At 45.8% G+C, this 26,403-nt stretch overlaps 2 protein-coding genes across 5 annotated transcripts in view; one reads left to right on the top strand and one right to left on the bottom strand.

Annotated features, from left to right (window-relative positions):
* The first annotated feature begins 721 nt into the window (after window positions 1-721).
* On the top strand, window positions 722-9,020 carry LOC116516445 (pulmonary surfactant-associated protein C-like). 2 transcript variants are annotated; one of them, XM_032228924.1, is made up of 6 exons: window positions 722-817; window positions 2,042-2,494; window positions 3,617-3,754; window positions 4,756-4,857; window positions 5,079-5,219; window positions 8,687-9,020. In XM_032228924.1, the coding sequence occupies exons 1-5, from the start codon at window positions 755-757 to the stop codon at window positions 5,217-5,219; spliced, it is 897 nt and encodes a 298-aa protein (XP_032084815.1). In that variant the 5' UTR covers window positions 722-754; the 3' UTR covers window positions 8,687-9,020. The 2 variants fall into 2 exon arrangements, with proteins under 2 accessions (XP_032084815.1, XP_032084816.1); XM_032228925.1 differs by lacking the exon at window positions 8,687-9,020 and having other exon boundaries at window positions 5,079-5,221.
* An 11,512-nt stretch (window positions 9,021-20,532) lies between these two features.
* RASSF2 (Ras association domain family member 2) overlaps window positions 20,533-26,403 on the bottom strand; it is a 43,483-nt gene continuing 37,612 nt past the window's right edge. For 2 of the 3 annotated variants that reach the window (XM_032229699.1, XM_032229698.1), the window contains exon 11: window positions 20,533-24,168. In XM_032229699.1, coding sequence (XP_032085590.1) covers window positions 24,099-24,168 — 70 coding nt within the window. In that variant the 3' untranslated portion in view covers window positions 20,533-24,098. The remainder of the gene's footprint in view (window positions 24,169-26,403) is intronic. The other variant, XM_032229701.1, reaches the window with a different exon arrangement.

Genomic DNA, 26,403 nt, shown 5'->3' with positions numbered 1-26,403 from the left:
GCATGGCATAGGGTCTCCTGCTTGAGCAGGGGGTTGGACTAGAAGACCTCCAAGGTCCCATTCCACATCTGTTATTCAGTGGAATGGCTGGCCTTCAGAAGTTGTGGGAGCTTCATCGCTGGGAGCTTTCAAGAAGGGACTGGTCTGCCATCTGTCTAGCATGGCACAGGGTCTCCTGCTTGAGCAAGGAGTTGGACTAGAAGACCTCCAAGGTCCCTTTCAACTCAGTTAATTATACTACCTACTTGCTTCAAACCTTCCCAGACCCCGCTAGATTACCCATCCCCCAAAATAATATTGTGTGTAGCAAAACAAAGTGAGCTGAGGAGATAGACGAGAGAGAGGCCATTTCTTACCACAAGGATGGGAGTGCCCTTCACAAGACTTTTGTTTGGCTCCCTAATATTTGCCACTTTTTGGGCTACAAGGACCATCCACTGGGGACAAGTGTCCACTCAACTCTGCCAAGAGCTTTTTGAAGGATAAGGCCTTCATCCATGCATGTTTCACAATATGTTGGCCCCATCTCAGAAACTTGGCTGAGAAGGATAGAACAGCAGAGAATCAAGTTCTCAAGTCCAACCAACCAAGAGAAGGTCCATTTCATAGCCAGAGAAATGGGAGGGGAGACCACTCCCTTCTCCTTTTCAGTAGTCTTCCTGTGTGTGTGTGTGTGTGTATATATATAAGTTTGATTCTTTCCACTTCAGTAACTGGCGAGGGGTAGACCGCATGTTGAGGAGAGAGCCCAGGGATGGAGATGGAGGAGAAGATAGAAATTGTCACCAAGGAGACTCTACTCAAAGCACCATCAGCCGTGAGTCCCTTTGCCACCTTACTACACTTCCTTCCCTTTGTATTTTCTTCTGCCAAATTGCAGAGGCTCAAATTTAAATAAGTGCCTGAATTTATCTGAGCATCTGGGACCTGCATCTGAGCAGGTTCCTTGGCAAGAAGTCCCAACTATAAAAAGCCCAATTAAAAACTTGTCTGTCCCTAGATGCGGGAAATATTATTCAGGATTTCTTGATGGAGGCTCAAAGTTACAAGTCCTATCTCAGAGATTATAATTAACTCTGAATTCCTTGAGTTACACCTTGGAAATAGATATTAGAGCTTTGGAAATCTTCAGACCAAGCAAATATTGTGATGAGCTACAGCGGCTATTAGAGATGGCCGCCTCTTTGATCTCTCCCACCAGTTTTAATTAAGTGCATTTTAGACGGATGATTTTTTCCCGTCTGTTACCTGTTTTTCCAATTTGCTGAGTAAGTCCTTGGTGGTCCAAAGGTGGCTCATGCAGAGATGGGTTCCTACCGGTTCAGATTGGTTCTGCCGAAGTGGTAGTAAAAATTGGGGCTGGCTTTCCAAACCGGTAATACCAGCAGGCTGGCCATGCCCCTGAACCGGTACCTCGCCAGTCGCTCGCCCACACACTCAGGGCATTCCTGCAGGTAGCATCTTCTCATTTAAGGAGAATCTAGCAGCAGAGCCACACCAATTGTCCTCCCCTACAGACCTCCCAGGTCTCATGGGGAACTGCTCTGGGTTTCAACAATGGAGCAATGTCCACTGTGTGACTCTCTCCGTCACAGCCTTGCCTCACCCTCCTTCCTGAGCCCCTTTCACTCTGGCAATGCCAATGACCATCTCCTCCAACCTGTGAATCTCCCATAATTTCTCTCTCTCTCTCTTTCTCTCTGTCTCCCTTTCTCTGTCTCTGTCTCTTTCTCTCTCTCTCTCTCTCTGTGTGTATCTGAGTGTCTGTCTGCTCTCCCTCTTCTTCTCCCTCCCTCCCCCCCTCTCTCTCTGTGTCTCTCTGCATCTGTCTTTTTCTGTGTGTGTGTGTGTGTGTGTCTTTCTCTGTCTCCCTTTCTCTGCCTCTCTGTCTCTCTTTCTATCTTTCTTTTTTTCTCGCTCCTCTTTCTTTCTTTTCTTTTTCTTTCTTCCTTCCTTTCTTTCCTTCTCTCTCTCTTGTCTCCCTCTTTCCTTTCTCTTTCTCTTTCTCTTTCTCTCTCTCCTCTTTCATCTATCTCCACAGGCCTACCATGCCCTGGATCCAGAGTTTGGGGGCTGCTGTGGTCTCTGCCCTAGCTGTGGCTGTGGCTCCTGTCCAGGATGTGGCTCCTGTCCAAGTTGCGGCTCCTGTCCAGGTTGCGGCTCCTGTCCAGGTTGCGGCTCCTGTCCGGGCTGCTGCTGCCCCTGCTGTGGTTGTGGCTCCTGCCCCAGCTGTGACTCCTGCACCAACTGCTGTTGCTGCCCCAGCTGCTGCTGCCCCCCGAGCTGCGATTGCTGCTGCCCTCCAAGCTGCGACTGCTGCTGCCAGCTGTGCTGCTGCCTCCCACGACTGCTGTGCCAGCTGCCCAAAATGATCGGCTGCCCTGTGAACATCAAGAGGTTCCTGATCGTCCTGGTGATTGTGGGTATTGTGGTGCTGGTTGTCGTGGGGGCTCTGCTGATGGGGCTCTACATCACCCAGGCGCATACGGAGGCCGTAAGTAGGGGAGGGCTGGGCCCCCAGGAGACTGGGCTGGGGAGGGGCTCTTTTCCCCTGGGGTTGGCCTAGTGGGAGCATCCAAAGCTGGCAGGAGAGGTGAGGGAAGCTGCACCAGGAGGCACCCAGATGGGTTCTGGGGCTGCCTTGCACCCACTCAGGAGAGCTGGTGGCTACATTTTCAGGGATTTTGTGAGCTGTTTAAAAGCAAAGCTGAGCCAAATTCAAATTTCACAGCCAACAGTGCAGAGACAACCACACAGCTGGTTCTTCTGCATTTACCAGCACGGCCCTGGATTCTCCCATTATCACAGTTCAGATACATGTACAAATTGCTCTCCATCCGGTTGGTTCCTTAAAAAACACTGAAATAATAGAACAACCAAAATAATTAACAATAGCAGCACTCCTCTGTTTCCAATCTTCCTGGCCAATAACCTACAGCAGCTCTCCCATTAGAGAGGCTGCCTGTTGTGACCTGTCAGCCACTACCCCCTCCAGCAGCTAAATCAGAGGGAGAGGCGTGGGAGTCAGGGTCAGCATCAAGGAAATCTGGGAGTACCAAGGGGGAAGAGGGAATGGAGTTGGGGGAGAGAGAGCGGGGGAGCCTGGGCTGTCCATCAGCCCTCAGATGGAGAGTCAAGAGCCCCCAAGGCTGGAGGTGGCTGATGAGGAAGAGGAGGAACATCTATGTCCAGTGCCTGACGCACAGATGCACAGAAGACAGAGGAGAGGAGAGCAGTGGAAATCTATGGGCCGGTCCTTGGGACGGAAGAGCCAGTGAAGATCCACCCTAGCTCTGGGGATAAAAGGCAGGGGGCAGGGATGAATAGATGTGGCAGACAACTTTTCACCTCCCTGCCAGATGGACTTGTTAGCCTGCTGTGAGAGAGAAACTTTTTGCCGGGGATGCCGGCGGTCCTAATAAAGGAATCATTGATTTAACTACAGAGGATTTGAGGTGTTTGGGGAGCTGGGTCAGAACACTGCCAGGAGGATGCCATGCACCCTAAGGGTTGGGTCACCTCTCCTGTCCGGTCTTGTATCGCCTCCCACCTGATATAACACTCTAGTAGTGGTTGCTGCAAGCGAGCCAAATGCATCTCTTTCTACTCCATGAAGCTTCTGCACATGACCATTGATGAGTTGGATGGAGAAGAATCCCAGCTGAAGTTCTCCATGGATAAGGAAGAAGTCGCCACTTACTATGTGGATGATGGGATCCACAACCCAGCCACCATCATTTATGATTTTGCCAAGGTGAGTGGCAGCTACGAAAGAAAAAAAGAAACCCAGGTATTACCTGGATGGAAGAACAGTAAGATTTATTCTGCACACAAGAAGCTGAAATGGACCATTTAGAGCTATGGAAGGCTAGCACGGATGCGGTGGCTCAATGGCTAAGACGCTGAGCTTGTCGATCAGAAAGATCGGCAGTTCGAATCCCTAGTGCCATGTAACGGAGTGAGTTCCTGTTACTTGTCCCACCTAGCAGTTCGAAAGCAGGTAAAAATGCAAGTAGAAAAATAGGAACCATCTTAGGTGGGAAGGTAACTGCGTTCCGCGTGCCTTCGGCATTGAGTCATGCCGGCCACATGACCGGGTAGACGTCTTTGGACAGCGCTGGCTCTTCGGCTTTGAAACGGAGATGAGCATCGCCCCCTAGGGTCAGGAATACAGGCATGCTCCTGTTTTGGCACTTGGTGCCGAAAAAGTTCACCAACACTGTCCTAGAAGGTCGTCTGATTTTGTATCTAGTATTCTCATTGAGTGGTGCCGTGGCCTAGAGGTAGAGTTCCCGCCTTTCAATCAAGAGTCTGTGAGCTCGATCCTAGGTAGATGCAGATATTTCTCTCTTTGGGAACGATGAGAATGTAACTGCTGAGTATAACTCTGCATTGGCAACAAGAAAGGCATCCAGCCAGTAAACACTCAGTTCCATTCTATTGACCAGACTCCACCCGAAAAGGGATTATGGGCTCATTGCTCCAGCATTCTCAGTTTCAGACTCTGCCCCATCCTGCTAAATTCCTACCAAGAAATATTAGATAACTTTTAGCAGCAAACACACAGCAGCTGTCACAAAAACCAGCATTGCATTATTAGCTGCTAAAAGGATGCAGGTACATAATGCTTTACTAAAGGCAATTTAATGCTTGGACAAAATTTGATGCTGAACTTTTGCAGTCGGCGTAGGTGCTGCAGAAATGTACTTCAAGGAATAAACTGAGTTTAAGTGAATCTCAATGCCTTGTTCACAGCTGCTGATTGGCTACAAGCCTGAACACCAAGAAGCCTGTTACCTAACCAGGATGGATAAGGAAAATATCCAAGGACTAGATACTCTCCTCAAGGAATTCCAGGTAAGGACGGGAACCCTGATAAGTGAAGAAAAGGCTCCAAGATAACACAGCAAACATCAGCATTAATGGAGAGAAAACTCAGTTAATTTGCAGTGAGGAAAAGATCACAATTGTCCCACAGAGTCCTGAGCGGGAACCTGTGGAGTCAGATCTACTCACCTTTTCTTCTTTCCAACCAAAGGAACGGATGGGTCCAGCTATGTGGTTGTCTTCTCTTGTAGGCCAAGTTGTCTGTCATGCATCTCATGCCAAAGGAGAAAGAGAAAGCACAAGAAGAATTCTTCACATCCCAAGTGGATCGTTCAGGTCTCGGAACCACCATAAACATCCTCTGCAAACACATCCCTATCTTCTACACTTAGGTGAGTAGCAGACAAGGATATTAGAGCAGTGGTGAGATTCAAATGTATTTACTACCAGTTCTGTGAGCATGGCTTGGTGGGATTGGTGTGGCTTGGTGGACATGGCAGGGGAAGGATACTGCAAAATCTCTATTCTCACCCTACTCTGGGGCCAGCCAGAGGTGGCATTTGCGGGTTCTCCGAACTACTCAAAATTTCCTCTGCTGGTTCTCCAGAACCTGTCAAAACCTGCTGGACTTTACCCCTGTATTACCCCTGGATACAGTTCAAACCTCAGAAGATACAAGGCACACTTCTCAGCAGCAACAGACTTACACACATTCACAGACACACACACACACACACACACACACACACTTATCCTGTTGCTTTTCAGATATGCTGGACAGGAATTCCCATAGTTCAGAACAAAAGGTCTGTAGAGATTTTCCATCCTCCAGGTCCTGGTTGTCCCAAAGGTGCTTTTTCAGGAGGCAACTGGAGTTTCTTGTTTTTACTTGAAGACGTTTCACTTCTCATCCAAGAAGCTTCTTCAGCTCTGACAGGATGGTGGGGAATGGAAGGATTGATGCTTCTTGCAGACAGATGATCATTTGCATCCTTTTAGAGGGTCCTTGAAGCACTTGGAGACTTTTAGCTATCCAATTTGGGATGAAGACCTTGGAATGGTGTGGGAGTAGGAATGGATTCTCAGAGGAAAAATTGCCAATTATAAGAACTGTTTGCACTACTCAGGTGACCCTGAGGACACAGGTTAACCTCCAAGGGGCCTCAAAGAACCTCTAAAAAGATGCAAATGATCAGCTGTCTGCAAGGAATATAAATCCTTCCATTCTTCACCATCCAGTCAGAGTCAAAGAAGCTTCTTGGATGAGAAGTGAAATGTCTTCAAAGAAAAAAAAACAAGAAAGTCCAGTGGCCTCCTGAAAAATCCCCTATGGGACATAGTTCAAAGCCCCCCAAACCATCTCACTACTTGATGAACTTTATCCAACACATCTAGCAGATACCAGCACTAATTCCTGGGTCCACAATGGAATTGATAGTTGGAATAAGAGTTGGGACTCAGCAGTTTCTGACCAGTTCTGGAGGACCAGGAGCGGAAATTTTGAGTAGTTGGGAGAACCGGCAAATACCACCTCTGGCTGGCCTCGCCCCCATCTATTCTCTGCCTCCCGAGCCCCAGCTGATTGGGAGGAAATGGGAATTTTGCAGTATCCTTCCCTTGCCATGCCCACCAAGCCACGCCCACCAAGCCATGCCCACAGTACAAGTAGTACATTCATTTGAATCCCACCACTGCTTAGAATTCCTTTTCCCAGAAGATGGTTACCCAACATCAGTCAACTCCCTCTTGATGAGTGTTGGTAGGGACAGTATGCCATAGATGTTGGAACGAGCTGTCTTTCCAGTCATTAATATGCCATGTTCAAGCAGCATGTCTGTAGGTAGGACTCACCAATATTGAGTCACTTCCCTTCCGTTGAGACATATTGCACAAGTGGTTTTTTCAGGAAAAGCAACTCCTTTGGTTTGCATATGTCGATACATTCCTGGAAGCGGTTTTCTTGGCCACATTTACATGGATGAGCAGAGAATTCAAATGAGGCAGTGATATGGCTCCAACTCTACAAGGGAGCTGGCACGCTCCCTACAGGTAGTCCTCAACTCACAAGCACAATTGAGCCCAAAGTTTCTGTTGTTAAATGGGCACACCCACCCCTCACACAAATTCAGCTTCACACACATGTGTGAGTGCCCACCACTGGCGCACATGGAGCTGCATGCGTGTGTGGCAGTGGTGGGATTCAATTTTTTTTACTGCCGGTTCTGTAGGTGTGGCTTAATGCACGTGGTGTGGCTTGGTGTGGCTTGGTGTGGCTTGGTGGGCGTGGCTTGGTAGGTGTTGCAGGGGAAGGATACTGCAAAATCCCCATTCCCTCCCAATCAGCTGGGACTCAGGAAGCAGAGAATAGATGGGGCAGGGCCAGCCAGAAGTGGTATTTACCGGTTCTCCGAACAACTCAAAAATTCCACTGCCAGTTCTCCAGAACTGGTCAGAACCTGCTGAATACAACCTCTGGTGTGTGCACTCAGCTGCTGCTTGCGTGGCCCAGTTCCAAATGGGCTGTGATCCAGTACTGGACTGTGGCCCGGGGAGGATGGGAACCCCTACTATAGCTATAGGTTTCTCATCTTTGGCCATTTTCAGTTGTGCAACCTTCAACCTCTTCGAATTCTCCCAGGATCAATGCTGGCTGGGCAGGGAATTCTGGGAATTGATGTCCACCTGTTTCAAACTCCCGGTGGTTGAGAAACACAATGCTATGGTGTCCATTCCTACATCTTGCCACTGTCCTGCTCCAACACTGGACATTTTAAAGGAGATGTTGGATAGCCATTTCTCGGAAGTGGTGTAGGGTTTCCTGCCTAGGCAGGGGGTTGGACTAGAAGACCTCCGAGGTCCCTTCCAACTCTATTATTCTATTCTTTTCTGTTCTATTCTATTATTTTATGGTATTCTATTCTATTCCTTATTCTATTCTATTATTCTCTTCTCTTCTATTCCTTATTCTATCCTATCTTATATTCTATTCTATCCTATAGTCTATTCTGTTCTGTTCTATTCTATATTATACTCTATATTCTATTCTATTCTTTTCTATTCTATTCTTTTCTATTTTCTATTCTATTCTACTCTACTCTATTCTGTTTTGTTCTGTTCCATTCGATTTGATTCTATTCCATTCCATTCTATTCCCTATTCTATTCTATTCTATGCTGTCCTGGCACAGAGAATGGAAGTGCTGGGGGGGCGAAGGGGGGGCAGTTGCCTTTCCCTTATGGCCTTTCATAATTACTTCGTGAAGTCTTCCCATCTTCCTCATGTTTGCCCGGGGCGGGATTGCCCTTCTCTCGAATTCTTGGGCTTTCATTCTGCTCTCCTTCTCCCACATTATCATCATCACATACGACTGATCACGGGAGCAAAATGCGGGAAAGCACTTAAAATAAATGGCAAAAACCTGATTTATAGCAACTGACAGCAGTCAGAAAGTGATGATAATGTGGCCTCCTGGGAGAAAGATCTCAGGAAAATCAGGAGGAACAGAAAACATAGCAGTCAGCAGTAGTAAAGGAGAGAAGCAACTTGGAACTAAGGAGAAATTTCCTGACAGTGAGGACAATGAATCAGTGGAACAGAAGTTGCCTCCAGAAATTGTGAATGCTCCAACAGTGGAAGTTTTTAAGAAGAGATCAGATAGCCATTTGTCTGAAGTGGTGTAGGGTTTCCTGCCTAGGCAGGGGGTTGGACTAGAAGACCTCCAAGGTCCCTTCCGACTCTGTTATTTGGTTAAGGACCCAAGAACTTGCTGAGAAGGTACGTATATGGGCCTGGATGGTTCCGGGCCGTCCATATGGTGATGTTTTCTTCCTTTTCCTCCTCTCATCTCCTATCCTTTCAGGTAAAAACCTGGATTGATGGACATCCATGGTCAGCAGGGGTAGGAGGAAGTCGATGGACGTCACAGTGTCAGCCTCCAAATGAAGCAAATTTTGAAATTATTTCCTCAGAAACTATTCTGTGGTGATACTTGCTGTCCCATTGTTAATCCCTGTTCCGCTTTTATCACCTCTGTTCCCAATCCCTGCCAACCCCCTTGGAGATCATGGGGGAACAAAACCTAGCCGATTATTATATGTAGCTTGTGCCCATGCCTTGGAATGCTAAATAATTACTAATCAAAGTATGCGATGCCTTATGCAACTTAGTACAAAATTCTAATAAAATAATCGGACACAAAATGAGTCTCTCTATATTTCTACACACACACACACACACACACACACACACACACACACACAAACACACACGAGCCGTGGTGGCGCAGTGGTTAGAGTGCAATACTGAAGGCTACTTCTGCTGACTGCCGGCTGCCTGCAATTAGGCAGGTCGATTCCAATCAGGCTCAAGATCAACTCAGCCTTCCATCCTTCCAAGATTGGTAAATGAGGACCCTGATAGTTAGGGGCAGGACGTGCAGTCAGGGAAGGCAGGGGAGGCAGGGCCTCACCACTGTCATCATGAAAAGAAAAAAAATGTAAAAGGAAAAAGGCTGAGCTAGTTGCTGCCAGAGTCACAGTGGATGACTCTGCTTAGTGCTTAACTGTTTTAAAAAGCCTCTAAAAAACTACAGGAGGAGGCAAGATGCTTTATCTAGTCTGACTTTATGATCACTCGAGCAGAGCTAAGCAAGGGTTAAAAGCCGAAAATTTCCTGATGTAATGAGGCGCGTCATTCTCCTGCCTCCTGTAGAGGGCAGTTTTTTAGAGGCTTTTTTAAACAGTTAAGAAGAGTCATCCACACGGTGACTCTGGCAGCAACTAGCCCAGCCTGACTCTTGCCTTTTTCCTTTTACATTTTTTTTTCTTTTCATGATGGCAGGCAAGAGCAGAGTTGAAATCCTCTCTGAAACAGCTGGAAAAGGTATGTGATTGCATGCAGAGCTACATTGCCTTTTCACACACACACACACACACACACACAAACACCTGGATAAAAGTATATAAGCCCAGCTTCACTGATTACAAGTTTGAAAAGGCAACGTGGTTCCACCTGCAATCAAAGGCTTGGATTGGAAGGCAGCAGGGGAATGGGGGGGAGGGTATGGCAGAGGAGCTGCTTTCAAGCCAATGGAAAATATATCCAATCCAACTTCTGTGTTTGTGTTTGTTTGAGATTGAGTGAGTGAGAGAGGGATCCAAGTTCTCTGTGTATGTGTCTGTTTGAGAGAGGGGGGAGAGAGGGAGAGAGGGAGGAAGGAGTGGGAGGGAGAAGAAAAAGAATGATGGAAAACTTTTTCGCAAAGGAGAAAAACAAATGCTGTCACTTTAAATCAGAACTGAGCATGCCTGGCTGTGGAATTCTGGGAGTTGAAGTCCACAAGTCTAAAAAAATTTGAAACCCCTGTGTCAGTGCCTTACCAGCCATAAACCTCACCGCACGTCACTGGTTAGGGGGTAAGAGGCTGACTCTGTAAACCGGTTAGAGAGGGCTGTTAAAAGCACTGTGAAGCAGTATATACGTCTAAGGGCTATTGCGATTGCTATACGCACACTTTAAATAAATAACGTTTAATAACAGTCCCCCTTAAGCTTTCCACCCAAAGGGTGGCATTGAAATGTGGACAATCTTACAGGAGCATGGCAGTCAAAAGATAATACCAGTTCAGATCTGTGGTTAGCTCAAAGTGTATTTTAATCATGATTTGTGGCTAATCATGTTACCCAAGTCCAAAATGGCTGAAAACTAGAACTTTACCCTATGGATATATGCAGTTTCTGGAACCATCTAAGAACTTTTGGTTAAGAAAACAGGCAGTTCCTCTGAACTCACTTTCCACAATAGTCCATAAGGTAAAGGTAAAAGTTCCTCTCGCATATATGTGCTAGTCGTTCCCGACTCTAGGGGGCGGTTCTCATCTCCGTTTCAAAGCTCCAGAGTGAGAACTGTCTGAAGACATCTTCATGGTCATGTGGCATGACTCAATGCCGAAGGCGCACAGAACACTGTTACCTTCCCACCAAAGGTGGTCCCTATTTTTTTACTTGTATTTTTTACATGCTTTCGAACTGCTAGATTGGCAGAAGCTGGAGCAAGTAATGGGAGCTCACCCCGTTATGCAGTGCTAGGGATTTGAACTGCCGAACTGCCAACCATTCTGAACGACAAGCTCAGCATCTTAGCCCTTGCGCCACCGTGTCCCTACAATAGTCCATAGCTCTTATAGTAGTCCATTACCTTTTTACCTCATTCTGCCTTTAGAGGGCAGCCTTGTAGAGATCATTTTCCAGCGAACTCTCTCTGATTTCTGCGCTCCCCAAAAGTTGAAACTCCACGCTTATAACACAGACAATATTTAGTAGTTTGTCCATGTACTCCTTGCATTCAGAACATGCTTTTTATATAAGAATTGCTTTAAATTTACTGTTGTGATCAGATGTGTATGTCTTTGAGGGATTTTGTTCTCCATCTCTGGGAATAAGCACTTAGATAACATGCGCTAATTAAATGCTGAATTTGGATTGGCAAGGGAAGAGAACAGTTTATATGCACAGGAAGGGTGTTCTTACACAATAACTGAAAACACCAGAGCAAACAGAACTTTTTATTATTGTGGAGTTGTTTTTCCACGCCAAACCATTTATGCCTTTCAAAATAGCCAAACAAAATAAACTGCCAGATATAAATGTTTGCTAATATTTTCCTTGTCACCTAACATTTTACAGGTCATCTGTAAAAAAAAAAAAACCTGTTGAAGCCAAAGTCAGAGAATACTTTTAAAAATCCGTACTATTAATATTATTACTGTATCACAAGTACTACTTAGGACATGGACTTTCTCTTTTAATGATGCATCACAGAGCCAGCCAGATGTTTAGATGGGATTTGGCATTCATAACTGCCTATCGAGTCCTACCCAAGGACCTGAGATAGACAGATGTGGATGTTTGAGGTGTTACAGGTACTGTTCCCATTAAAGCTGCCCTTTGCAATTGACTGGTGATGAATGTGTCAATGCCGATTGTATTTAAGTGGTGCTCCAGATGTTTTGGGATTGTACCCAAGGCGCCTATCACTATTGGTAATATTACGGTTGTTGTTATCGTTGCTCATCTATCAGCCAGATGTTTAGACTGGATTTGGCGAACAACAACCTACATATATCTCAGGCAATGTTTCCCCGAATTTGGCATCTTCCGATTGTACAGATTTTCAGTTCCCCAAATTTCTCACTTACCATTCCTGAGAATTCTGGGAGTTGAAGTCTGTAGTTCTGGAAGGCTCCATGCATTGAATAAAACCTGCCCATTTTTTGGCCATTACGGCCTGGGGGGGGGGGGGGAAAGGCCATCCATCTTTGGGTGACACTAGACGCAAAGTGTGGAATCCCGATTCTGCAGAGATCTCCAAATGTTTTCCATGCGGGTAGGAAATGTCACTTGCTTCCTCCTCCTCCACCCAAAATCCTGGGCCAAATCCCCCTTGAGGGCAGAATCTTGCTCATTTCTTCCAGAAGATGCTATTTTCTGAGATTTGACTGCCAAGGTAAGGATTAAGGTTTGAGCCAGACCTTGGATTTGAAAGTGGTTTGGGACCACTCGCTCCCAGGCAGCTCCACCTACCCCACAAGGCTGCTGTTTACAGTGAGACGGGGGCTTACATTCAACTTTACACTCGAGGCAAGAAAAATAAATATTTATTAGCTACTCCACTCTGGCTTGAACTGCACTCGGACAGCGTTGTGTTACAAAGACATCGACCGCCTGTCTGCTCCAACACCCCGTTGTCAACACGTTAAAAGCCACAAGGAGGAAATCTCATCACCACTGCAAAAAAAACCCAAACCCAAGGTGACACACGCAACCCCTGGCCAGGCTGAGACCCCCACAGGCAGCCCAACTTTAGTTCCGGAAGAGGGATGTGGTGACACCACAGACTAGCAGGGAGAAGGCTGGGAGGCCGGGCCCTTTCAACGCTTGGCTGTGAGGATGGCTTTTCACTATCACCGCTGAGGAATTAAGGCCCTTCTCTCTGCTCCCCAAAAGAGAGCTGTGCCCTCTGTGGCCATAGTGGGACTTGCCAAGGGAATTCAAGCCGTATCCCATCGCTGCACCCATTGCGGCCAGTCCGGCCATTTTTGCCCCGTGGCCACCTCCGCCTTGACTCTCTTTGCTGCTGCTGCTGCTGCTTTTCGGCATTGAGTGGGCATCCCTTTGTGACGGCGACCCTTTGCTGGAACCTCCTCTTCTGCCTGCCCTGTGGGAAGATGCCGTTCCGCTGAAAAGGACGAGGAGCAGCAGCACGATGCAGCAGCAGGTGATCCAGCCGTACCTCATGGTGTTTCTCCTGGAACAGAAAGACCAAGGGAGCAATGGGGGTCCTCCTCGGCCAGCACTGGGGTGGCAGAACCTGTCAGAGTATATTCAAAGACTGGAATAGGTAACAAGGTCAGCCAATGAATGGATATGGCAACTGGGTCAGCCAATGAGGGCTGTTTGGAAACTGAAACAGTATTTGTGGTATGAGCAACAGGGAGACAGCAAGGAGCCTGGGCATGGCTTAGTTCTGTACTATAGCTCTGAGTGTGTGCTAAACCGAAAACTAGTCTGTTGCTGGAACATAAAACTGATTTCTCCTACCTCATTGGAAGAATCACTCTTGGTATTGTGTGTGTGTATATATATATATATATATATATATATATATATATATATATAGATAGATAGATAGATAGATAGATAGATAGATAGATAGATAGATAGATGATAGATAGATAGATAGATAGATAGATAGATAGATAGATAGATAGATAGATAGATAGATAGAGAAAGAGAGAGAGGGGGGGTGCTTTCTGGATTTGATTGCTGCAACAAACTCTGACAGAACCATCTGGAAGCTTCTGGCAACCTCAAATCCTGACTTTAAGAGGAATTCTGCGCTCTAGCACTCCTCCAGACCTCTGAATTCTGCAATCTGAATGACCCTTGGTCACCTGCAGGGATTTACATCAATATTGCCCTATCTGGAGTTGTGGGCTAAAAATCAGGTTGGTGAGCTAATCCAGGGTCCCTAACCTGTGGGCTGCGGCCTATTCACAACTGGACCGTGTGCGTGACAGGCTGGTGTGTGTGCTCATGTGTGTGTGCACAGCCCCACTCGTGAGCAAAGGAACGTAATGTTGGCAAAGGGACAAAATAAGATTTTTGCAGTCAATTGGCAACCAAGAGGGCTTGATGCTGATAATCTTTCTGCCAAAGGGTCAGATTGTTAAGTAAGAAACCTATGAACAAGACAGCACAATACTTCTGCTGACTGCTGGCTGACTGTAGTTTGGCAGTTCGAATCTCACCAGGTTCAAAGTTGACGCAGCCATCCATCCTTTCGAGGTTGGTAAAATGGGGAGCCAGATTGCTGGGGGCAAGAAGCTGACTGTAAAAAACCCTTAGAGAGGGCTGTAAAGCATTGTGAAGCTGTATATAAGCCTAAATGCTATTCCTATTCCTATTCCTTCCTTCCTTCCTTCCTTCCTTCCTTCCTTCCCCTTCCTGAAGGGGTGGGTTTCAACCAGTTCGCAGCGGTCCCCAAGAACCAGTTGGTCAGCGAACCCAGAAGTAAGTAACTTCCGGGAACGGCGAAGAGCCCACCTGCCCGCCTGCGCTCCTTACCGGTCTTTGAAGGCTTCTGCGCTTCTATGCAGGCGCAGGGCACATACAGCGCCTGCACGATTCTCCGCGAGCAGCTGGATGGCACATACAGCGCCTGCGCAATTCTCCGCAATTCTCCGCAAGCAGCTGGAGCATCGCGCAGGCGCTAAGACGCATGCGTGAACTGTGCGCATGCACGAGGACGCCGCTGGCCCCGTTCCAACCGAACCGGTTGGAACGGGATTAGCAACCCACTACTGCTTTCCTGGTGCCACAGTGCTTAGAGTGCAGTTTTGCAAGCTAACTCTACCCAGTGCCAGGAGTTCAATCCTTGACTCAGAACTTCCAACCTTCCAAGGTGGGTCAAATGAGGACCCAGATCATTGGGGCAAGAGGCTGACTCTGTAAACTGCTTAGAGAGGGATGTAAAGCACTGTAAAGTGGTATATAAGTCTAAGGGCTATTGCTAATGCTTCTAGAGGTCTATTTTTACTTCACAGATTATTATATGTTAAATCTGCACTCACAAAGGTAGTTGATACACCTTAGTAGTGTAGGCTGCATTTTTATTTGTCATTTTAAGAGCCAAGGTGGCGCAGTGGTTAAATGCAGCACTGCAGGCTACTGCTAGATCAGCAGGTCAGCGGTTCAAATCTCACTGGCTCAGGGTTGACTCAGCCTTCCATCCTTCCGAGGTGGGTAAAATGAGGACCCATATTGTTGGGGGCAATATGCTGACTCTCTGTAAACCGCTTAGAGAGGCCTGAAAGGCCTATGAAGCGGTATATAAGTCTACTGCTATTTTATCTTTGTTATGCTAGTATTTTATCTCATCTATTTGGTTTTACTTTGGGGCTCTGTTTTGTCAAATGTTGCTGCTTGTTAGCCAAATAAACACTATTTTGATTCCGAAAACAAACAGGAGGCCGATGTGCTAATCCAGAACTGCCCAGCTGGACTTTTCCCGAAGGAATGGTCTTGCTAAGCACAATTCAGGGCTCCGGACACAGGAGAGCCGAATCTTCTGGGGACTGGGAACACAAAAGGGAGGGAGAATGGTGTGCGCTCATCTGTCCCTCCACACACACACACCTCAGCACATCCCCTTATGTCCCTCACACAATGGCTTTACACATTGCCAGAGCGCCAGGAGCAAAGGCCCATTTGCAACAACTGCTACAAGAGCGCCAGGGAAAAAACGGTGGAGTTTGTGGATACAAAATCTTTCTGCACTGCCCAAAACTGTCTGGAGCTGAAATGCTGGATGTGCTGAGTGAGGAAAAGGAGGGAGAGATGCTCTTTCCTCTCGTTTTTCAGCTCTGTTCAAAACAGTGGAAATAAAATAGATCGAACTATTACTCCAAGCAGTCCCTGAGCACTTAGAAGCAGTGGTGGGATTCAAAATTTTTTACTACTGGTTCTGTGGCTGTGGCTTGGTGGGCATGGCAGGGGAAGGATACTGCAAAATCCCCATTTCCTCCTGATCAGCTGGGACTCAGGAGGCAGAGAATAGATGGGGCGGGGCCAGCCAGAGGTGGTATTTGCCACTTCTCCAAACTATTCAAAATTTTGACTACCCTTTCTCCAGAACCTGTCAAAACCTGCTGAATTTCGCCCCTGTTTGGGGGCCATTACATTGGAGAAGTCAATACTGGAGGGGTGCCCAGACATCCATCTTCCTAATAGTTTGGTGGTTCTCCAAGAAAATTCCTCCAAGACCAGCTGGTGCAAATTGGCACGACCTTATCCCACCCAGGAAGATAATTGAATTATGGCTCTATCCTCAACAAATGGTGTTAATTTGGTCTGTTAAAGCAGATTAATGGGGGTTTATTTCCTGGTGGATTTCTCTTCAACTGCTGAGATTTTGTTGCTGGACATAGCATATTCTGCACGGAAGCGTACTTAGGAAAGAACTTTCACGGGATCGGTTGCCAATGCATGGAGCATGAAGGAAATTGAAACAATATCACACATTTCACATAATTGGAAAGAAAGAGCAGAGCAAATTTTGTGAGAACTAGGCCCATCTTAAAGCAGAAAGGTATGCAGGAGTTAAGTGCAAATATTTAGAATAGCATAGCACAGCACAGCACAGCACAGAATAGAATAACAGAGTTGGAAGGGACCTTGGAGATCTTCTAATCCAATCCCCTGCTTAGGCAGGAAACCCTATACCACTTCAGACAATGGTTGTCCAACCTCTTCTTAAAAGCTTCTAGTGTTTGAGTATTTACAACTTCTGGAGGCAAGTTGTTCCACTGATTAATTGTTCTGTCAGATTTCTCCTCAGTTCTAAGTTGCTTCTCTCCTTGATTAGTTTCTGCCCATTGCTTCTTGTTCTACCCTCAGGGGCTTTGGAGAATGGCTTGACTCTCTCTTCCTTGGGACAACCCCTGAGATATTGGAAGACTGCTATCATGTCTCCCCTAGTCCTTCTTTTCATTAAACTAGACATACCCAGTTCCTGCAACTGTTCTTGGTACCTTTTAGCCTCCAGTCCCCTCATCATCCTTGTTGTTCTTCTATGCACTCTTTCTAGAGACTCCACATCTTTTCGACATTGTGGAGACCAAAACTGGATGCCGTATGCCAAGTGTGGCCTTACCAAGGCATCATAAAGTGGTATTAACCCTTCACGTGATCTTGATTCCATCCCTCTGTTGATGCAGCCTAGAACTGTGTTGGCTTTTCTGGTAGCTGCAGCCCACAGTTGGCTCCCATTTAAATGGTTGTCCACTAGGACTCCAAGATCCCTCTCACAGTTACTGCTATTGAGCCAGGTACCACAAATGCTACAGATTATGGAATAAGGGTGAAAAAAAATATTATAAAGTCACCGCAAAGCAAACCAGCAAAATCACAAGCCCAACTGCCTGTCACTTACTCACTTACTGTCTGCCTGGATTAACCATGCGTGGATGTGGACCCTCAGGAATGGGAAATGATCGATCTCTGGAGGTTATGGAAGACCACGCAATCTAAAGACATGTTGAGGCATCTGTACAAAATCACAGCTTCACTGTCCTCTGGCTGTTTGCTAAAGCAGGCTCAGCTCTCTTGAATAGCTGGCTTGGGCAGCCCCAATTTCAATAGAGGTCACAGGGCTTTGGGAAACAGCCCACAATTCAATGGAGGTGGATCCTCCATGGGGAGCCCATCATCAGCCTTTGTGGCTTGCATAAAAAAGGTGGGAACTGTCACGAACAGAAACGGTTACACTTTGCTTTCATTCATTTCTTTCAGATCAATGCTACCAATTTGGCGACGGGATTCAGTGAAACCTTCAATAGCTCTGATTTTGAAGTTGTATTGTTTAATGGGGCTCCACCCCCACCCCAACTCTTGTAACTGATATAGATAACAGAATAACAGAGTCGGAAGGGACCTTGGAGGTCTTCTAGTCCACCCTTCTGCTCAGGGGGGTGGACTAGATCCTACCATTTCAGAGAAATTGTCAGCCTCTATATCGCTTGCTTGCTATCGGCTGTCATAGTAACGGGGAGGGAGGGGTTTTTCGATGTTTGGGAGGGGAATCATGCTGGAGGAGATATCAGAAAGGGAGTTTTGTTCTCAGAATCTTCTGCGCATGCGGAAGGCTCATGTTTGGGTTTGGTCAAGGCCAACCATCTCTGCATACCAGCTGGATGAAGCCACCTGAAGATGCACCACACATGACACCCTTGGGGGTTGGAGATTGGACATTTAACTTGGGGTTGTTGGTGGGAGGGATTTTGGGTAAACTTTTGATATGTACAAGGTAGATTCGCACCATGTAGCCTCAGATCTTGCTTTACTTTCACTGTTTTCCCTTCATATCCAGTAAAAGTACCTTTTCTCTAAACCAATGGAGTTGGGGGTTTCCTTTCTTGGATTTTGAAGGAGGCACGCTTGACATTAATGGTTGTCCAATCTCTTCTTAAAAACCTCCAGTGATGGAGCATCCACAATTGCTAGTGGCAAGCCATTCCACTAGTCATTGTCCTCACTGTTAGGAGATTTCTCCTTAGTTCTAGGTCTGTGGTGGCACAGGTGGCACACAGAGCCCTCTGTGGGCATGCTAGCCATCGCTCCAGCCCAGCTTCTCTGCGCATGTGCATGGGCCTCCCACCGGCCAGCTGTCCTTCAGGCCTCTGCCGCACATGCACAGGGGGTGGGGCACATGCAGGGGAAGCGTGCACGCATGCACAGGAGTGGGGTGCATCAGGGCATTACTACCAGTTCAGTGACCAAAAATTTTTGTGCTCGCTTCACTTGCACACACACCAGATACGTGCTCCACATGCGTGCACATTTGCACATAAAAGGGTCTGCGCATGCACACACCACTAAATGGGGGGGGTACATTTGAACAATGAAGATTGTTTTGCGCATGTGCATTACAGAAAATAAAGATGGCGGCGCTCAGGATAGAACCGGTATGGCCACGTGTCCGCCTGAGTTACTACTTATGCGGCTGAACAGGTAGAAACCCACCTCTTGGGTGCATGCATGGGAGGTATTCACATTGCACTTTGGGGGCTCATGCAGTGGCCCCGCACCCCATTTTGGCTTCCAGGTTGGTGCAGAGTGCCTCCCAAGTCCAAAATGGGGCATGGGGAGCGTGTGCATTGTATTATGGATGTGGGCACCCAAGCGCTTTCGGCACACGACAAAAAGTTTAGCATCATTGTTCTAGGTTGCTTCTCTCCTGGATTAGTTTCCATCCATTGCTTATTGTCCTGCCTTCAGGTGCTTTGGACAATAAAACATTAACCCCTTCTTTGTGGCAGAAATACTGGAATACTGCTATCGTGTCACACATACCGCCACAGTCCTTCTTTCATTAAACTTGACATAGCTGACCCCGCCACTCCTGTTCACACATTCACACCCAACCCTCTCCATCAAGGCCTGATTTTCCAGCAGGAATTGAGTCAGGAGCGTTTCAGAAAAAAGGCACAGCCTTGTGTTCATGTTTTTATCACTTGGTAACTGCCGAATTAGAGCAGTGCAGATCTCACGTATATTGCACCACAAGCGTAAGCTGCCTCCAAGAAAACACGCACAAAGAGAGCTCGTACCCTGGATGGACAACCATTCAACATTGCACCCTCTGAGCTATGCAGGATGCCCACTCTTGAAACGATGCTTTCCACTGTCAAATTGTCATTTTATTAAGAATTAGCTGGATACCCGTGCTTCACAATGAAACTATGTGATCGGGCAATGCAGGAGAAATCCGGTTCAATCCGTTGGCTCAGCGGTGGTCAGTGATTGAAACCCCTAAGGGAATATCACTCCCACTGCCTTGAGTCTGGAAGAGTTCCATAGGTGGAAGGTGTAGACATTGTGGTGAGGTACCGACATTTAGTACTGTAAGGAGCCCCAGACCACTCCTGAGTGAAGGAGTAGAACATCTGGCACTTTGAACTGAGATAACGGAATGTGAAGCAACTAGCACTTGGAACAGAGTTCTTTTCAGGTGGGGAGGGGGAGTAGAACTCCTTAGCATTGGAGCGTATTAATTACTGTATAAGAAATGATCTGATGGTCATTTCAAAAAATCCTTTCTTAGTGTGCACCTAGAAGCCAAGAGGAACATATGTGCCAAATTTCAAGTTTGTAGGCTTTACGGTTCTGGAGATTTCATGATGAATGAATGGTGTTTGGCTTTTTTTATAATAGATAGATAGATAGATAGATAGATAGATAGATAGATAGATAGATAGATAGATAGATAGATAGATAGATAGATAGATAGATAGATAGAGTAGATAGACAGGCAGACAGACAGATTTGAGACACAATTATTTCTTCCTTCACCAGAAACATATATTTTATTAGAAAAAAAATATTCACCCCGTTGCCCAAAGCACATTATCTCCAGACCTAAGCTAAAGGAAACAAACAAACAAGTGTACATTTTGACTAAACAGAGCATACAGATCACAACTGTGGCTACGACGAGCTTTGTGCTATTCAGCCCCTGAAGGAATGCTTGGAGTCACTTTCCAAGCCGTTTCCTTGAAAGATGCTGAATTTAATTTGTGCTGTTTTGTTCTTAAATCTCTCCAGAAAAGGGGAAGGGGGAAAACACATTTCTGTATAAATTATTGCTGTAACTTTCCTGTGCATGTGATATTTGGCATATATATCTATATCACTTTACTCCTAACATCAGTACTGTTAAATTTCACAAGGTTTATCAATCTTGGAGGTTTCCAGACATTTCACAATCGATCTAGTTAAATTTAAGAGTAGTGATGTGAGGAGACGAAGTTAGAGGAGAAATAGATAGAAAAGATTGGGGTTTTCCCAAAGTTTCCACAGTCTAGTGCAATTTAGGAGTAAAGTGGTATTAGAAGGTGAGCTAGTAGAAACACAAACATGCAGCTCCCAGGGCCTTTACTATCTGGGCAAGGGTCTCGTGGCTTCAGTGGGGATTTAGGAGGGTGGAGTTACAAAAAATTGAAGCTTCACCATTGTGCCTTTTTTTTAAAATACCTCCCCACACACACACACCACAGAGCCCTTGGATAAATTTCCTAGTAAATTTATCCTGATTAATATTACAGTCCTTAAAAATAAATGTCACTCCTTTCAGCAAGATTCACTCCAGAAGAATGGACTAAACCCATGATGGCTAACCTATGGCACGTGTGCCCAAAATGGCACGTGGAGCCATGCGCACCATCACCCGTTCCTGTGTTGGGTTTCTCGCGTGCATGCGCGCAAACGTTCAGCTGGCCTTCGTGAGTGCCGGAAACTGGAAGAGCTGGTCTTCCATTTTCCAGAATCAGCCTGCAGACTGGCCAGCTGACCGTCGTGTGCGCATGCGTGCCAGAAACCCAGAAGTTCATTTCCCAGTGCGCCCATGCCCCCCGGGAAGCTCCTCTTCCGGGTTGCGCCGCAGACGAGCGTGCACTTCGCCATCACTGGACTAAGCCATTCCCACCACCACCCCAAACTTGGCAAATTGAAGAGCTGTGGACTTCAATTCCCAACATCTCCTGGCCAGCCATTCCTAGGAGTAGAAGTCCAAAGGTCTTAAGAGTTGCCAAGTTTGAAAAGAACTGGTTTAAATGGGGAAAGGCGTCTGCAGGAGACTTTCTCTCAAACTGAAGCTGGGATTCTCCTTGTAAATAGGAGAAACAAAGTTTGGCTGGTCCAAAGTGGGTGAGAAGGGAGAAGAGAGGGAGGAACGCCCTTCCTCATCCGCTTTTCCTCCAATTCCTTTTTTTCTCCAGCAGCCTTCTGGATGAAACCCTGAATTCACCCCTAAGTCTTCACCCTCTCCTGTCCTTAAAAGGGGTGGGGTGGGGGGGGAATGTCAGAGAAAGTAGCAAATAAGAGAAACCTTCTCTTCTTCCCTTCTCTGCCCCAAACTACGCTCTTCCTATCTCCCAAAAGAGCTTCTCAGAAAAAGATGGCAGCAGGCCTTCCTCCTTTTCATTACTACCCTGAGGATGCAACTGTAGTATTCTATGGAGACTGTTGCAATAGCCGTGGGAGTAACCCAGGGAAATGGCTTTTAAAATAATGCTCTTGATCAACTTTTTCTTGGGATTGACGCCAGGTGGCAAGGCTAACTCAGATCTCCTTGAAGACCCAAGCGAAGTCCCAAAAACATGGGTGAGAAAGAGTGATATGGTTTCTACAGCCTCTGTTGTTTGGCTACCTATTATAGCTCATCATTTTAACTCCAATCAGCTATCTTTTTAATGATCAATTAATGGGAGTTGCCTATCTAATTCCCCCCCCCATTTCCTGTGATCTATATGGCCTTTATAAAATTGATGCACTATTGGATCGCAACATTCTACTCTCTATCTCATCCACCGTGTCCACCACTAATTCCATCTGCTTTGCAAAGAGAAGATCCTGGGGTCAATCCGTGGGGGTCTCCAGGTGGATCTGAAAGAGTCCAGCTCTGTGGGGAGGTTGCTGCCAGTCAGCGCTGAGGATCTCCTCCAAACATCTGCGGTGTAACTCAATGGAAATGGCATCCTATGTTCACATAGGTTAATCCAAATCATTTGGTCAAATTAGGTCCCTATCTCATGCAATGCCCCAAATATAAACCATCTTGTGGTGAAGAGGCCATGGTTTCACTTGCAAGACAGTGGCTGGGTTCTCACAAGCAATCTAACTCGTTAGCCTAGATCGAAATTTTGTGACACTGTGCAGAACTGTGGAGTTCCTGAGAATAACCCATACGTTGTATTTAAGGTGGAAGGGACATTTTCGAAAGGCCTGGAGCAAGCATGCTTGCTTACTTAACTATTATGCCACATCGTTGTCCTTGCTAGCAGTTTTCACAGCCTGTGGAGGCAGAGAGTATCCATAGCCTGACCAAAGTCAGCAGGGACTTAAGGGCCTCCAAGGGCCTTGCATGAACCCTGCTGGGTCCGAGATGCTACCACACAACTTTGGGGTTTATGAGAAGCAGGCTGCAGAAAGCAGGGTGGTCTGGCCAGAAGCCCCCTGGAAGAAAGGTCTTGCAAAGGGTCAAAAGTTCCTGAGCCCCAGCTGCCAGCAGCCCCCACCACCCCCAGTCAAGGAATTCACAAACCAGGGACAAAATGAGTACCATATCACATCGAAGTATTAGGGAATAGCAGGTGAATGTGAAGAGAAGAAGCAGTTGCTTGGAGAAAGGTAGAGGCAAAAAGGAAGGGCAAGGAAGTATTTTTGACTCAGCCTTCTGTCTTTCTGAGGTGGGTAAAATGAGGTCATTGGAGGCAAGATGCTGACTTTGTAAACTGTTTAGAGACAGCTGCAAAAGCACTGTGAAGCAGCATATAAGTCTATTGCTGTTGCTATTTTTGATTTCTGAAGGCTCTACATCCTGTGCCCATCTGGGTACTCTTGACTGATGAACCAAACAAACTGAGCAGATTTCCTATGTTGAGCAGGCAACTTCATCTCTTCAGGTTGCTTTAAAGAAGTTGGGTACCAAGGCAGGACAGCTGGAGAGAAGGCAAGGCTCAGTTCAGAAGAAGACCCAAGAAGTCTTCTGGGTCAAGGTCAGGAGTTGTGCCAACATAGCCATTACAAACATGGCAATGAGCATGGTGGGAGGGGGAGATGATCCCAGAGGCCAGACATGGAGGGTAGGGTGAGGAGGGATAGACCAAGGTGAAGAATTCAAAGCATTTTAATCCTTTGACTCCACTAAATGTCCATGTTTAGTACTGCTTAGCCGCAGAAGTCAAGGGAAGGGAAAACTCAGTTTTCCATTAAGCATCTCTTTTTTTCCTCACCCTCCCAAAACCACCCTTCCCCCCATCCTGGATAATTGTTTAAAAGGGTTTGAGAACTGTGATGTGTGAAGAAACTTCTGGATGACTTCTGGAGGCTTCTCATCCAGCAAGCTCTGGTTCCAAGGACGGTCATCCAATACCAGCATCAGCTCCAAAAGACATTGAGATGTTGTCCTGTTTTCAACACTTGGTGCTGAGGGATATCCTCCCCGTCTTCCCAGATTCTCCACCCAGTTCACCATTGTTAAACGGGGAAGGAGCAAATATGGTTGGTGCTCAAAGCTGCTCTCATTCAAGTCCTGGAAGAAGAGACATTTGTGTTGCTAAGAGCAAGTGAAGGAGTCTTCCCTAGGAAATCTGTATCCAGGATGCCTGGCTGGGAACCGGGAAGCCCCAGAAGGCTGCAGTCTTTCAAACCAAGTCTTTACATTGTTGCTGGACCTTCGCAGATTTCTTCTAATCTTTGCTCAATCATTACACGTAGCACCGAATACCTTAAAGGGACCCAAAACAGAAGAGTTATCCATTGACAGCAGCTGAAAGGAAGCGACTGCTGGGCTAATCAAGAGAGGAAGGGGATGGGATGAAAATGACTTCCTTCCCTGATTAATATCTATGGAGATGCTCCGTCATCCAGGTCCTGCTTGTCCCAAAGGTGCTTTTTTTTCCTCAAGAGGCAACTGGACTTTCTTGGTTTTTCTTGGAAGACGTTTCTCTCCTCATCCAAGAAGCTTCTTCAGCTCTGAGCTGAGCTGAAGAAGCTTCTTGCATGAGAAGTGAAATGTCTTCCAAGAAAAACCAAGAAAGTCCAGTTGCCTCTTGGGGGAAAAAAAGCACCTTTGGATTCCTTGATTAACACCACAAGGTTTTTGTGCTTTCTTATTTACTTTTGGGTTCTTCTTTCCTGAAGAAAGGGGACATCCTTCACCTTCTTTGGAAGCATCTATTAGATCCTGGAGCAAAATCCCTGCCTTTCCTTCCATTTTTGTATCCCAGCTTTCCCTTCCAAATGAAAGTTATGCTTCCTTCAAATTTATCTCCATACAACAACGAAGTAGGCCCAAATCTCTCAATAACCTTTTCTGGCCAAGGACAGTCATCTTCAATCATTGCCCAACACTCTCCCACTTCTGGTGGCCTCTCTTTACTCCTTTGATCCTACATTCCTACAATGACCATATCCTACCTTACAGGCTCTGCGCTGTGAGCTGTCATGGCAGCTGCTGAACCAAGCTAAGATAACCTTGCTGGTGGAGGGGAGAGGTTACGGTAGGGACTGTTAGCTGCTCCTGTTTTGGTAGACTTCAAAACCTAGAAAGTATTCTCCCCATTCTTTGTGAAGAACAGAGAAAAGAGGGTAAAAGAGGAGCAAGAAGATCAGGTGGAAGAAAAAAAAATGAAAATAAAACGCAGACAGATGATTTCACTGGGATTTACAGTCACAAAGAAAAAGCAGACAAAGGGGGAGATCCCCCCAAAAAAGAAACCACAAGATACTAAGGAAGGGAGGGAGAACAGGGAAAACCCTGGGGAAAGGTACCAGAATAATAAAAATGAATACTCTGAAATAAAAAATGAAAAGATACTGCAACCATAAAAACAGGAAAAAGAAAAAGTTAGGAGAAAGGAGAAGAAGAAAAATGATTAAAAGAAAAATTCGTGACAGCCCAAGAGAATATGGATAAAAGAGGAAGAAGAGGAAAAAGAGTATTAGTAGATAAAAGGAAATAGTTTTATGATTGGTATTGTTATGCAACTAATGAAGAAATAAAGAAAGTATAGTAAATTGTTAATTGTAGAAAAAATGGAAAGAAATGCTCTCTATGTCAAAATGTAACTAGAGGATATATATTGTTTATAGTAAAACAGACCAATAAAGAAATACGAAATGATAATTTGGTGCAATTTTTGAAAGAGAAATTGAAGCTATTGTTTATGTATTAAGAAAAAATGAGTATTGAGGGAGGAGGCCCCGTCACGACGATACGGATGTGTGGTCTCGATGCTCTGAGACTGCAGCTGATACTTTTGCCGCTGGGTGGTCCAATCGGACCTAAACCGTCCCGCAGAGATGGTGAACAGGAAGAATACGTCTTGCTGATCTCAGGGACATCGCAAAGTCCCTGGTCGATCCAAGAGAAGTTCTTCAAGCCGGCGACAAAAAATCCAAACCATTGATTGGTTTGTGTCTAGAAATGGAAAGAGTGGAACACTGAAAGAGGAATTAAATGGAGGAGAACTCTATCCCAGTTGAAAGATACAGAAGAAGAAAAAGAAAAGAATTTATGGATTTAAAGAGAAATTTTATTAGCAACATTATTGAGAACACTACTGACAATTAAAGATAAGCTGATTAAGGAAACAAAAGAAGGGCATCGAAATTACATGATACACTTAATAAGCAATGAGTTGCTAAGAGAAGTCCATACAAATTTGATTAAGGAGATGATTAGAGGACTGATACCACAAATGGTAGAAGACATGAGACTATTCTGCTACTGGAAAGATGTAGGTTTATAGATGGAAGTGTATAATTTAAAACTAATTAGACTTAGTGAAATTTAGTGACAATAGATATAGTTAAATAAATAATTGATAATGATAATAATGTATACATATGTATTGTTGTGATAAATAATGAATATGAATATTGAATGCTACCCATGAAAGGAAGATTATATATAAAGGCTAATAAAAAAGAACTAAGTTAAATTTAATTAAGTTTTGAT

Source organism: Thamnophis elegans, chromosome 13 (genome assembly GCF_009769535.1).
Source record: "Thamnophis elegans isolate rThaEle1 chromosome 13, rThaEle1.pri, whole genome shotgun sequence".
NCBI classification, from domain to species: Eukaryota; Metazoa; Chordata; class Lepidosauria; order Squamata; family Colubridae; genus Thamnophis; species Thamnophis elegans.
The sequence above is the reverse complement of the archived record's forward strand: the minus strand, read 5'-3'. Positions and strand labels throughout refer to the sequence as shown.